Genomic DNA, 14,967 nt, shown 5'->3' with positions numbered 1-14,967 from the left:
AAGCCATTTACAGCTTTGTCGGATGTACTGAACAAGGGACTCATCACAGGTTTCCACTTCATTAAAATCTGTTCACCTGAGCCTTTTCAAATTAACAATTAACACTATAATGTAAACTGCCTTCTGATGAGTTGTACAGTGCATTCAACGTTACAGGCAGTTGTTGAGCACAGCATTATGAGTAAGAACTTTTCTTGGAATAAACCATTAAATTTGCATTTGCTTGTTTGTTTGTTTGTTTTGTTTTTTTTTTGTTTTTTTTTATCACACTTTGTTATGGTCCAATTCTCACTATTAACTATTACTTTTGCCTCAGTAAACTCCTAATTACTGCTTATTATTAGTTAGTGAGGTAGTTGTTAAGTTTAGGTATTGGGTAGGATTAAGAATTTAGAATATGATCATGCAGAATAAGGCATTAATATGTGCTGTATAAGTACTAATAAACAGCCAATATCCTAGTATTATACATGCTAATAAGCAACTAGTTAATAGTGAGAATTGGACCCTAAACTAAAGTGTTACCCTTTTTTTTTTTTTACCTATGACAATATGCACAGATCAGTGTTAACTGTGAAAACAATAAAAAAGTTGAAATCAAGTTGGAGACTGTAATGCCCGACATAGTGTCGGGTGACGGTTGGCAGCTGTTACTGTGAGATTTAGCCTAAGATGACCATCACAATGTGATTGATCTCCACATTTTGTCCTCAGGAGTGGTTTCTTGGCAAGCCACTACATGATGAAGAGTCCACCATCATCCATCATTATGCCTTTTCTGAGAACCCAGCGGTTTTCGAGTACCCAGATTTCTCTGCAGGATGGGCGCTCAGCTTCCCTCTTGTCAACAGGTTTGAATGATGTCCTCAGATTAACTGTCTAGCTAGCACAAAGCAGATCCAGGGATCAAGTCTTCCAGTGTGGTGTTTTTATAGATAAGGTTTAGTTAAAATGAATTAGAGGAAAACTATTCCATTTAATTATTCATGCAATTGTTCTGAAAGCCTCGAATTTGATTTATACCATGGTACTTAAAGGTGCCCTAGAATCAAAAATTGAATTTACCTTGGCATAGTTGAATAACAAGAGTTCAGTACATGGAAATGACATACAGTGAGTCTCAAACACCATTGTTTCCTCATTCTTGTGTAAATCTCATTTGTTTAAAAGACATCCGAAGAACAGGCGAATCTCAACATAACACTGACTGTTACGTAACAGTCTGGATCATTAATATGTATGACCCCAATATTTGCATATGCCAGCCCATGTTCAAGGCATTACACAAGGGCAGCCAGTATTAACGTCTGGATCTGTGCACAGCTGAATCAACAGACTAGGTAAGCAAGCAAGGACAATAGTGAAAAATGGCAGATGGAGCAATAATAACTGACATGATCCATGATTACATGATATTTTTAGTGATATTTGTAAATTGTCTTTATAAATGTTTTGTCAGCATGTTGCTAATGTACTGTTAAATGTGGTTAAAGTTACCATCATACTGTATTCACGGAGACAAGAGAGCCGTCGCTATTTTCATTTTTAAATGCTTGCAGTCTGTATAATGCATAAACACAACTTCAGTGCGCGATTTAAAGGGGCCGCAGCCTGAATCGGTGCATAGTTAATGATGCCCCAAAATAGGCAGTTAAAAAAATTAATTAAAAAAAAATCTATGGGGTTTTTTGAGCTGAAACTTCACAGACACATTCAGGGGACACCTTAGACTTATATTACATCTTGTAAAAACTGGTTCTAGGGCACCTTTAAAAATTGCCATGGTCATGTACTGGTATTTACATGGTATTACCATTTTGCCATTAGAAATGTCATGTTTGAAGGTGTTTGTGGTGTTTTCCTTGTAGTTGACTAATTTTACAATGAATTCACATTTTAGGTTAACAAGTAAAATTGAAGAGGAGCCTTTAAAATCGGACTTCACCATAGATCTAAAACATGAGGTAAGAATTTTAAGGTGTATACTTTGAGATGACGATGGGCTTACTGTATATTAGTATTTAAAATTTTTTTTATCATATTTTAATTTTAGATTAGATTAAAGTGTCCATTTAGAAAAATAGTGCACTAAAACAGTGGAAAATCGCTCTAGAACCAAAACGAACATTGCAACAATATTAACTTTTAGTAGACACAGTGTCACATGATCCTTCAGAAATCATTCTAATATGCTGATTTGCTGCTCAAGAAACATTTCATATCATTACTGAAGTTGAAAATAGAATATAATATTTTTTCTGGGAACTGTGATACATTTGTTTTTCAGGATTCTTTAATTGGAAAGTTCAAAAGAACAGGAAATATTTGAAATAATAGAAATATTTTGATCAAGTTGATGCATCCTTGCTGACATCAGTAGTAGAAATGTGTAAGCACTCAATGTAGGGCTGAGTGATTAAACGCTTATGATAATTATCGAAAAAAATTTTCCTTGATAAAATGATAACAAAAGTTCGATAAACCTTTGATGTAATGTTTATCCACTTGGCTCAAAGTTCAAACGACAGCGCAGTCACTGATGTGTCGGACACAAGACTACTAAACAGAGCTGTGAGTCCAGCGAGAAGCACTTGATTCACAAGAACACAAATGTCCAATAAAGCCAGCACTGACAAACAGGAAAAACATTGTGCGCCACAATACAATCAGAAGGCTTTTCAATCTTCAGATAGCCATCATTTACCATGGATTTACTGTAGTAACACTAACTGCACCATGCTACTGTGGTAGAAATGTGGGATATTCATATAGAATTCTATTATGTTATTGATGTAGACATGTGTTAAATATATTAAAGGTGTAATGGAATATAATAACAGTATTTTTTGTGAATAATCATGTGCATTCCTATTTAGGCTATTTTTCATACAAATACCATAGAAACCATATAGTTACATTTTACCATGGTACTGAGGTGTTAGATGTGTGGTTTTCACTAGCTGTGGTTATCATGATCTTAATGTATACTACTATGGAGGACCAATGGTTAATTTTAATAAAACTCAAACGGTCAGAATATTTAAATCGTACCATATAAAAATGAGGTTGTTACAATTTTTATGGATGTTACAGTTTTTGTTAATGTTGCTGCATACTAACTCAAGCTACTACTACTGATAAATGTGCATTTCTAAGACAAAATTGCATATTGCAGCCTGCACTGCAAACTGTGCGCATCTGCAAGATGTGCTTCTTCAAAGTCAGGCCACACAAACCTATTTCATGATTTGAAACAATATCACCCGTTCAAACATGCAGAAACTAAGAAATTCATTTTTCTAGTAAGATATTTATTTTGTCATGGAAAAATGACTGTAAAAGTGTAAGGAATTCAAAAACGTGAAGTGTCATGTTCTGACAATAAAGAGTAGTTTAAAACCACAGTTAACGGTCTACAACTTTCACTTAGGAGCAAATATCTGCCTTTAAACTTGAAAGAAATAAAGCTTTGATATGATAATTATTGATATGGACTATGGATTATGAAATGAAAAAATATATATTGTAATAATAACTCAATACTGTGATTGACTAGTTAGATTTATGTATTCCAGAAAGCTGACATTCTCTATCCCTATTTCCCTCTCCCCCAGTCTCTCTCACTCTGTTTCCACAAAGGATTCTTCCCTTTCAGTCTCCATTGTCTCAAAAAAAACATTACACTCACTTGCAGCACTGTATGCAGTATTAGTCTGTTTGTTCTTCTTCAGCTCCTTCCTTGCAGAGCTCCTTGTGAAAACTGAGGACAGACAGTCTGATTATTTATTGGATGAATCTTGAGAATCTTTATATAGAGAGACAAGAACAACCTTAAGTACTATAATGTTCCTTTCTTCTTAACATGTCATGGTGCTCATGGGGGTGATGCAGGTTTAAATCTGGCTTCAACGTTTTTGATCATCATTGGTTTTAACTTTTTTTTAATTAAAAATGTGGCTTTCTATTGGACAACAATTTTTAAAGCGATAGGCTTCCCAAAAGTGAAAATTCTCTCAACATTTCCTCTTCCTCATGTCCAAAAATAAATGGCAGTCGGTATAGGATCAGTGCTTAAAGGTGCTCTATGTAAGAATGACAGCTAGTGGTTGAAATTGCTACTGCAGTCCAAATTTAAAATATTGTTTGCCCCGCCCCCTCCCCCTCAGATGTGACGCTCTCGCGGGTTGCCGGTTTGAAGACATGCAACAGGAGCGAGCTCAATTAACATTGGAAGGCGAGGAGACTTGCACACTGTAAGATAATAAGTTGATTTATTGATTTATGATTAGTTGATATCAGGTTTTAATATGCTCCAATTCTTAGAGATTTTAGATGGATGCTGAGGCTTTTTAGGTCGGGTAGAATCCACGATCTCTGACCCAGTCTGTTCGCTGGCTTCCATGGCTGCAATTCGCTGCATGTGTTTTTTGCCACCTTGCAACCCGGGGTAGCGAAATACTATTGGGTAAATTGGCAACATGCGGTCTTGCACAGACCGAAACAAAAACAGAAATTCCGAAACGGAACGCAAATTTCAAAGTACAATAACTGGCTGTAGCAATGGTTTTCAGAGAAACGCATATGTGAACTGAGCATGTTTAATAAATTTCAGCAAACATATTATGGTATTTTTATGCTTTAGTACAGTCAAAAACATACATAGAGCACCTTTAAACAACAAATTGTGTGAAATAAATTTTTATGTTGGGACAAAGCATATTTTCTCTTTTAATAACTGCTGGGATCAAGTCATTTACACATGATGCCAGATAAGACACTCAAAAAACACATACATTTTTACAAGTAAATCTAAATTTAGTCTTAAGGTTTTTAGAAAAAAATAATCTTAAACATTTTATTTTTATTTTTGAATAACTAAACCTGGCTCTTGCCATAGAGACTGACATGGTGTTAAAAAGGAAAGAAAAAAATCTTCCTCATGCCATACCAAACTTTCTTCTGTGGAAGACACAATAAGGTATTTTAAAGTCATCATGAAAACAAAATTCACTTTTTTTAATTGAATATCCCAGTACTGATTATAAATGATTTATCCATGCACGTGATTTTTTTTTAAATTCACATGTGCTTGTAATCATTCATCAATAAATTTCCCTCCCTCTTATAGTGACATCTCATCTCGTTGTCTTATGACACAGCAATAGCACATGACAACGATCCATTCAATTGTCAATGGACAAAATCAAGTCCCGCCCTACATTTTGTCTTGTTCGAGAAGTCGTTTCACTCAGATAAACATCACAATAGGGGAGAAAAGAAGTTACTCAACTTACATTTCATGCCAACTTTAAAAAGTTTCAATGTTTCAGTGGGGACACATGCTGTATTGAACTTGCATTGTATGAACGAAAACAGTTGAAACATTTTTCAAAATATCTTCTTTTGTGTTCTGCAGAAGAAATAAATTCATTCAGGTTGAAGCAAATGATAACATAATTTCAATCTTTGAGTCAACTATTGCTTTAAGTGTACTAACTCCAAAGCAAATAAGCTTTGTATTTAAAAGTGTTGCGTTTACTTCCATTATTACTCTCCTACAGGTGGCGCTGTACATCTGGGAGGACGGAAAGGGACCTCGACTGACAGGGGTTCCAGAACTTTGCACGCTGCCAGAGCACAATCCAAGAGCGCAATACTGTGCCACCACTGTCAGCAGCCATTCACCACTGTGTGTAGGTAACCTCCACATTGAGCGCTTAACACACCTGTCACACACACCTAATCAGTATGTGGAGAAGCTTGACAGGGGAAGAAGTGCAAACCTTCGGTTACGAATTGAGTTGAGACTGGACACTACTAGAAGTGATTCATTTGATTGTTTCAGTGTCAGGGTTTGGTCCGTGTGACTTTGGATGATTTGTTTTCTTGTTTTTTTCTCTTCAAAACGGGAAAACAAAGACACCCTTCATTTATCACATATTCGAATCCTTCTCATGAAAATAAATGAACTTGTGTTGTTGTTTTTTTTCATATTTTTATTTTTGTTTTCATCACACTTTGTTCTAATTCGCCAAATGGAAACACAATAAAACCAAAATGCGGACAAACAGCTTGAATATTCAATCTCTACATGGGCAATGAAACAACCCTTTCTTTCTATTGATTGGTCAACCAAACATCAAACTGTTTATGTTCTTACATATTCTTTTTATCATTTATTGATAATAACAAACTTCATTTGAATGCTTTCTATAAGCAACATCGCTCACAATATAATAGGCTATAATATATTAATATAATCGTTTCTTAATTCCGCCCTTACTTTAAATCGCATGGCCTCGATATAAGAATGTTGTTACGTCAACATAATGATCTCGTGGCCACGACTTATGATGGTCCCACAAATTAATATCTCGTGGCCACAACATATTATCAGTTAATATGTCGTGACCACAACAAAACTAAGTGAACTGAACATGTCCCCTCCCAGTCACCATACATTCTCATCAAACAACCAGAGTAATGGCTTAACACAAACCCTACTGGGGCAGAGCCTAGACAAAGCCTTCTTCTGTGTAGACATAAATTCACCTACGCATGCCATGAAAGATTAGTTTTTCTCAGAAATATGAATTAACTTTTATATTTATTGCCATCTACCACTGTCAGAAATTAACTTTCCCATAAGGGGAAATATTTGCCCCCACATATTAAAGGATTAGTTCACTTTCAAACTAAATTTCCTGATAATTTCCTCACCCCCATGACATCCAAAAAGGTCCATGTCCTTTTCTCTTCAGTCAAAAATAAATTTTTGATGAAATCATTCCAGGATTTTTCTCCATATAGTGGACTTCAGTGGCCTACAAACGGTTGAAGGTCAAAATTACAGTTTCAGTGCAGCTTCAAAAGGCTTTAAACGATCCCAGGCGAGGAATAGAGTCTTATCTAGAGAAACCATCACTCATTTTCTAAAAAAAATTATATACGTTTTAACCATAAATGCTCATCTTAAACTAGCTTTCTTTTTCTTCTACTCTATTAGAATTCCAGCAGTGTAGACGCTTCTAAGTGTATTAGTGCCCTCCTCAGGTCAAAGTTTAAACTAATTGTTATATACTTGCACAAGCATATTGTATATGACAATTTAGTTCAAACTTTGACCTGTGGAGGGCAGTAATACACTTAGCAGCGTCTACACTGCAGGAATTCTAATAGAGTAGAAGAAGAAGAGAGCTAGTTCAAAATGAGCATTTATGGTTAAAATGAATAAAATTAAAAAAAAAAAAAAAAAAAATAGAAAATGAGCAATTGTTTCTCTAGATAAGACCATTTTTTTCGCCTGGGATCGCGTAGAATGCTTTGAAGCTGCAATGAAACTGTAATTTTGACCTTCAACCGTCTGGAGGCCATTGAAGTCCACTATATGGAGAAAAATCCTGGAATGTTTTCATCAAAAACCTTAATTTCTTTTCGACTGAAGAAAGAAAGACATGAACATCTTGGATGACATGGGGGTGAGTAAATAATCAGGAAATTCTAATTTGATAGTGGACTAATCCTTTAATTTTCGGGGGTATTTTTACCTAAGAATTTTATTAAATATGAATGTCATCTTTAATGTTAAATTATAAAATTTAGTCAAATTAGAATTATATGACACTAATTACTGTTACCAATTAAATCAATATCAATCAAAGCCATCTTTGCACTGCAGAGTTGCTGCATCTGAAGTTGTTTTATATGTATTTACTCAGAGGGCAGTTAATGCATTTACACAGCATTTGCAATTGCATAATGTAACAAGATTAATGTCTTAACATTTTGAATACAGAAATATGAAATGAATGACAAAATGAAATGATTCTTGGGTTATGAAATATCGACAGTAGACTCGGATTAATTCGGGAATGAAACGCCACTCAGTGTGCCTATGTTGCGAGTCAGTCGCACAATGGTTCTGTGACTTTGCTTTGGAAGTTTAACCAGCAGAGAATATAAAACACACTGTTTTGGGTGACATCAATTAATACTCAATATTAATGAAATATACTGAGCTTATTGCCTAAAACAAAAGTTATGACTGCTGCATTGTAAATGCATTTGCTCCGTGCTGTTCAGAGTGTCATTTGCCACACAGATTTTGAGAGTTGACCAGTTATGTACCAAAGAAGTAGACTAATTTGTAATGTGGGAGCAAATGTGAGGTACATTCATATTTCTGAAGTAAACACCTATATTAGTGGGTTTGCACATAAATGAAAGAATATCATGTATTACTTTTACTTTAAGAAGATTTTTCTGTTCCTAAGAAGACATTTAAGATAATAGCAGTGCAATAATTTAGTACATAATGTTTTGCTTTTAGTAACAGCATGTCTAACAGCCTTATGTGCACATGACCTTTGGAAAATCAATGCAATGCAATCAGTACACGATTATGATGAAGAGGATGTTTTGGTGGATTGCTTATTATACCTCTATATTCAGTATCTGAATGTCTGGGTTTGATCCCAACAAATTTTTATGAATCAAATTAAAAATCCATTTATCCTAATCCATTCCAGGGGCCTCATTTATAAAACTTTGCATAGATTTCATCCTAAAAGTGTACGTACGCACAAAAGCTAAATTCTGCGTACGCACAAAAATATTCAGATTTATAAAACCATGCGTACGCCAGAACCTGCACACAAATCCCTTTATAAATCGAAGTCAGCGGAAGATTGTGCATACGTTCATCTCCACCCCGTCTCCTCCCCGAAATCACCATATATGGAGCTTACCGACGCCTAGTTTTACTATACATAGCCTCATCTGCATATCATTTCCATGCATGTTCCCATCCACGTGACAACACCGTCAAAGGTAGGCCTACAAGACATTGGAAAATATTAGATATGGACTAAAAATGCCATTTGTGCAATACACTACAGTGATGAAAATCATCCAGTATCCTCTTTATGTTTTAGAATAAATATATCAAAATATCCATAAAAACAAAATTGTATCAAATGCTTCAGATAAAGGTTTTAGAATAGAGCTGATTCATTCATTTCCACTGGCCAAATAGTATTTTAATAGTTTTAAACAATTCAAATCAAATTTATGAGGTTTTGCTGATAAGGTGAACATATGTTTTAGGAAGTTTATAGGCTATTTTAGTAGAAACAGATCAGCCTACTTATTTATTGCAGTGTAAATACAATTGTCTGTCTCAGCTCGTCACTGACAAAGTATTTTAAAAAAGGAAGCTTGCAAATCTTGCCGTTTTCCTCAAATTATATCCTTCAAATACAGTGGTAATTGTTTGAAGATCCTTCACACGACATCAACCTCCGTGCAGCTGCGGTTATACAGTAAGATATTATCATTGGATCTCTTCAAACTGGACAATGGACCGTTCGACCACCGAATCCAGCAGTGTCTTCCATAATATTGAAATTAAGTGTGCATCATTGATCGTTGCTCTCGCTAAAATATTTTGTCATAATAATTCCTCTTTAAACTAAACTGCAGATGTTGTGCTCCTAGCGCTCCTCGCTGTCATTAAAGCAGCGTGTCACCAGGAAAAGTGATCAAAAGTAGCACATCTATTATCTCAATTCATATAATTTTTCGTTTAACTTCTCTGTAATGACTGCGTAATGTAATTTCAGCACTTATTCGCCAATAGTGAAAGTGTAATATAAGTGTGTATATCAAAATGAAAACCATGCGAGTTTAAATCATTCTTTTATTTATTTAAACTGTTATTGTGAACATGCACTGTATTTATTATGATTATGACTCATAATGAGGAATTAAAGTGGTTTTCCTTCATCTGCCGTCAGTCCCTCAAGCTCACCATTGGTGTCGCCAATTCCCTTTGTCTCCAGAATGTTCGTACGCACGGCTCAAAGTTTGCTTAAAGGTGCGCACGTTCTCCCGTCAAGTTTGTTTTTTATAGATCACAACCTTTGCGTGGGAACTGGCGTACGCACGTTTCCAGCCCTGTTTTGTGCATACGCACGCTTTATAAATGAGACGCCTGGTCATTTCATACTGTTTCAGTCTAAAGATGTGACCATGTGTTCTCTGCATAATTGTTATGCTTCAAACTTTATGCAAATGACTGTGAATATGTGAGGTTAGGGCTGTTGGCAGACATCACCATCAAGCACATTCAAGCATCCGTCACCTGTTTCCACTATGAACCATTACAATCTCATTGATTTTAAGTGCCACTATGTGGGTTTTTTTTTAAACATTATATTACATAATTCATAAGCTGCTGGACTTGAGGCTCTTATTTTACCTCATTTCCATTGTTTCTTTTTTTCTTTTTTCTTTTTTGCAGATACAGACAATTGTGAGTGTTTCACTATATTTATTAAAAATGAACAAATAAAGTGACATGTGAAGGCCAGGTATGGTAACCCATACTCAGAATTTGTCCTCTGCATTTAACCCATCCATATTAGTGCACACAGATTTAGGAGTGGGCAGCTATTTTGCTGTGGTGCCTGGGGCCAATAAACTGATTAAAAATAATTTAAATGAAAATAATAATAATGCAAACGTGAAAACAAAATAAAAATTTGCATTTATATTTTGTTATATTTATAGTATTTATTAATCAATTTTTGCATAGTAAAAATACAGCCTGTAACTGTAGTTTGCCTTTTTTGCCAAAAGATTTAGTTAGATAAATACATTGTGTGTGTGTGTGTGTGTGTATATATATATATATATATATATATATATATATATATATATATATATATATATATAAACAGACATCTTAACTGCAGATTATTCTAAAATGCACAAGCTTTATAGGGTCATTTCAGTCATGACCACTTCTCCTCTCCTGCCCCGATGCTTTGTTAATATCCGGAATCTCCTGGTGTTTAATATTCACAGTGGGCTCAGATCAAAGCAGTATCTCCCTGAAGCAGCTCTGAGCACTCTTATCTCCAAGTTACGGCTATCAGGTCTTTGCATGCTCTCCTCAGGTCCAAAACCAGAAAAACCTCAAAAAAAAAAAAAAAAAAAAAAAAAAAACCAGAAATACACAAAAACATACACTAGCATAATACAAGGAAAAGATGGACTGATGTGTCTGTTCAAAGGCTGAAAATCACAAGTTTGATTTGGAAGGGCAGATGTTTTATGTGGCCTTTATTCCAGTCTGAGACTCTTAAAGCATGTATAGAAATAAGTATGAAATGCAAATAAAAATGATTTAAGTGAATAATTAGACTTCAAATTGCATTGTAAGTATGATACTCTGATGGCTTGAATGGTTCATAAACACCAGTTGTGATTCACAATGACAAATTAAGCATTAAGCATTTGTCAAGGGTGACTAAATGCACTAATGCGCAATATCCCTAATATTGAAAATTGTGAAAATTGTGACTGTCTTCACATCTGCTGTTTTAAAAATAGACACTGACTCATCTCTTATATAATGCTGTGAGGTACAATGACCTGAGCTGTATATAAGGAATAAGCAGCTAAATAATGTCTTAGTTACATATATATATATATTTCTGGAATAAAAATAATGCACTATACAGGTTCATGACCTGTAAAAAATAATTCACCCATTACAGATATTATAGTATTCACTATGTGTTCTTACTTTAAGAGTAGGGCTGTTAACGTTTTAGTATAATTTTGTCATGTTTATTCATCTGTTTAGCTATAATTTAGTTTAATTTCAGTTTTAGTAATTTTAGAACTTCACTCTAAACCCTTTCTGTTATTAATAAAGTTTATTTCAACTTTATTTCAATGAAAATGATTTTTAACAGTTTTAGTCTTGACAATATTAACACTGCTTAGCATGGAAGACTGTGTATTCCAATGATTATGATCAAACCCCTTCAGTTTGTTGAGATCCATATAAAGTGTGGCCTTATTTATGTTAAACTAATTTGAACATAATACTAATTTTAGGCTCTTGATGTAGTGGTAAATGTAGAGGTGTACTAACCTTTCTTTCTTAAAGGGGGACTCAGTGAAATTTCAAATCCTCTGCATGGAAGTTAGTCGGGCCGACACCAATAACAAACGTCTAACCAATCAGCATTAGGGGGTGTATGACGGTTGAGGAGAGAGAACGAGCAAGAGGGAGATTTGAAAAAAACGAGAATGAGAAATGGGACAAAACAGCTCAAAAGAATATCACTGAAATGAAGGTTTATGCCTGGACAAGCTCTTTAGTACACGGCTTATATTAGAAAAGCTTTCCAGTGCTGGAGAGAGCTAAGTGGGAAGGCCTGAAAACTGCTTTGATCCTGCTTCACATGTGAGTAACATGGTTTTGATTGTCTGGAGCTGCTGTGCTGTTTGCGATTAACAGTGAACACTTTGTATTTACTCTTGTGTACTGTATGTTCTTTTTTTTGTGCTTCCTTTTTCTTCGTTCATCAACTGCACTTTATTTTTTAGCTATGATAAACAGACATCCATTTACATCGCGTGTGCAACAGTGGCTAGATAGTGAGAGTTTTGCTGTTGCACTACTGCACACTGATGCCCACTAGAGAATGCGGTGTTTAGCGTCATTGATAGTGCATTCGCCTCACATGCCAGCAGCGATCGGGCAGAGGTTTGAGACAGAGTCGGAGCAGGGTGGATAGGATAGGATTGGAGTGTGAGTTTTGGAGGCGGAGCAACGAAGAGAGGGGTAGGTTTGTTTGGGTTGATTTCAAATTTCAACAGTGTCCAACAGCATAGTTCAAAATACCATTTACTGCACTTTTAAAGGGTTAGTTCACCCAAAAATTTAAATTCTGTCATTTATTACTCACCCTCATGTCGTTCTACACCCATAAGACCTTCGTTCATCTTCGGAACACAAATTAAGATATTTTTGATGAAATCCGATGGCTCAGTGAGGCCAGCAATGGTACTTCCTTTCTCAAGATCCATAAAGGTACTAAAACATATTTAAATCAGTTCATGTGAGTACAGTGGTTCTACCTTAATATTATAAAGTGACAAGAATATTTTTTGTGTGCAAAAAAACTAAATAACATTTTTAACAATATCTAGTGATTGCTGATTTCAAAACACTGCTTCGGAGCATTACAAATCTTTTGTGTGGAATCAGTGATTCGGATCACGTATCAAACCACCAAACTGCTGCAATCAAGTGACTTTGGCACTCCGAACCACTGATTCGATTCGTAAAGCTCCTAAGCTTCATGAAGCAGTGTTTTGAAATCGGCCATCACTAGATATTGTTAATTTTTTTTGTTTTTTTTTTTGGCTGCACAAAAATATTCTCGTTGCTTTATAATATAACTATTGTTCTCACATGAACTGATTTAAATATGTTTTTAGTACCTTTATGGATCTTGAGAGAGGAAGTACCTTTGCTGGCAATGCAGGCCTCACTGAGCCATCAGATTTCATCAAAAATATCTTAATTTGTGTTCCGAAGATGAACAAAGGTCTTACGGGTGTGGAACGGCATGAGGGTGAGTAATTAATGACATTTATTTTCATTTTTGGCTGAACTAACCCTTTAAGAGATGGGTATTTCTGTATGTATAAGCACAATTATTGCCAATTCAGGGTCTGTGTCTAATTATGTTGAAGAAAAAAAAAAAAACACTTTACATGGGGTGTTCTTGTTTTTCACACCACTGCACAGTATGTACTGCTGAGCACTTTCAACATATCATTGAGCATTATGCAGTCTGTTAAAACTTTCTCTTCACTTGTGTGTCCCCAGGGCCAGCCTGTTAGGAGTGAAAACATCTTTGTAGCGGTCAAAACTTGTAAGAAGTTTCATTCCGACAGAGGTGAGTGGTGCGTTCTTGATAATCAGCGCTCTTAACACATACGTCGCCGCATCCCTCTCAAGGGCCCCCCCCCCACCCCTCTTCTCAAGAGCGCTTGGTAATATCATGTGTCAGAGGTCGTGCGAAAAGTTGCGCCTGTCTTCGCTTCACACCACTCACGTCGCCGCTGATGAAATCCAATGTTTTCTTTCGCTTTAACAGTTCAGCAAGCATCACTGTTTGACATCCGAAGTGACTTGGTATTGAGAGATTTTTGGCTGAGTGCCCCAGTGGGCATCACTCCAGTCTTCTTTCCACTATTAGAGTCCTTCATGACAACTCTGGGCAGTCGCTAAGTACCAGACATCAATTCCAACTTAACGAGACAGATAAAGTGATGCAGTTTGAATTTAGAGAACCATCTGACAAATCAGTTGCATCTAATTGCACTAATTATCATAATTACATCTTGCAAGTCACTTTGAAGAGTTTTAAAGACGGTATTTGGAGGAACATGATATTTCCCCTTCAATTTTTTTTTTTTTTTTTAGATAAAACTGCTACATCCACAAGTCCTGTTATAAATTAAGCATTAGTATTAAAGATGGGAAACCTAGTTACAAATTTGTGGCTTTCTTACTTGCAGAATGTTGTGATTCTACCCCAGATACTGATGGTTGAGACATAATGGCATTATAATGGATTGTGTTTGCATCATGTGTTTGTTTCATTGGGCTTAAAATCATACCCCAGTATTAAAGGGGTCATGAACTGCATAGTTTTATTGTTTTATAATGTTTCCTGGGGTGCACTTATAATGTTAGTATGCTTTTTACATCCAAAATTGTCATAATTTAGAAATAAAAGGCATTTTTGCTACCCTCATTTTAGCCCTCTGATTTGAACGTAAACACCCACTGCTGTGATTGGCCAAAGACTATAGAATAACACAAGACGTGTCACTCCTATTGTTTTGAATGGGAGAAAGTGCAACGCACAATATGGCGGAATAATTCCCACCCTCTAAATAAGTGCCAATCACCAATTGGTAAAGTCATTTTGTGTCACTGCAGCGGCCGTTAGAAGCTCTTGTTTCTATAGAAAATTTATGAGACAATTGTCAAATTTCATTGGTGATTTTAATTATGAAATTTAATCGAAAGCTTGGCAAACAGCTTTGGAGAATTTGATGTTTCCCCATTCAAAGCGATAGGAGCTGCACTTG

At 35.5% G+C, this 14,967-nt stretch overlaps 1 protein-coding gene across 2 annotated transcripts in view; it reads left to right on the top strand.

Moving 5' to 3' along the window:
* The window catches only part of b3glcta (beta 3-glucosyltransferase a), a 112,989-nt gene that overhangs the window by 84,056 nt on the left and 13,966 nt on the right, over window positions 1–14,967 (top strand). For both annotated transcript variants that reach the window (XM_048161837.1, XM_048161838.1), the window contains exons 7-10: window positions 715–851; window positions 1,901–1,964; window positions 5,562–5,693; window positions 13,694–13,763. In XM_048161837.1, coding sequence (XP_048017794.1) covers window positions 715–851; window positions 1,901–1,964; window positions 5,562–5,693; window positions 13,694–13,763 — 403 coding nt within the window. The remainder of the gene's footprint in view (window positions 1–714; window positions 852–1,900; window positions 1,965–5,561; window positions 5,694–13,693; window positions 13,764–14,967) is intronic.

This window comes from Megalobrama amblycephala, linkage group LG16, assembly GCF_018812025.1.
Source record: "Megalobrama amblycephala isolate DHTTF-2021 linkage group LG16, ASM1881202v1, whole genome shotgun sequence".
In the NCBI taxonomy this organism is placed as follows: domain Eukaryota; kingdom Metazoa; phylum Chordata; class Actinopteri; order Cypriniformes; family Xenocyprididae; genus Megalobrama; species Megalobrama amblycephala.
Note: the sequence above shows the minus strand (reverse complement) of the source record. Positions and strands in the feature narration are given on the sequence as shown.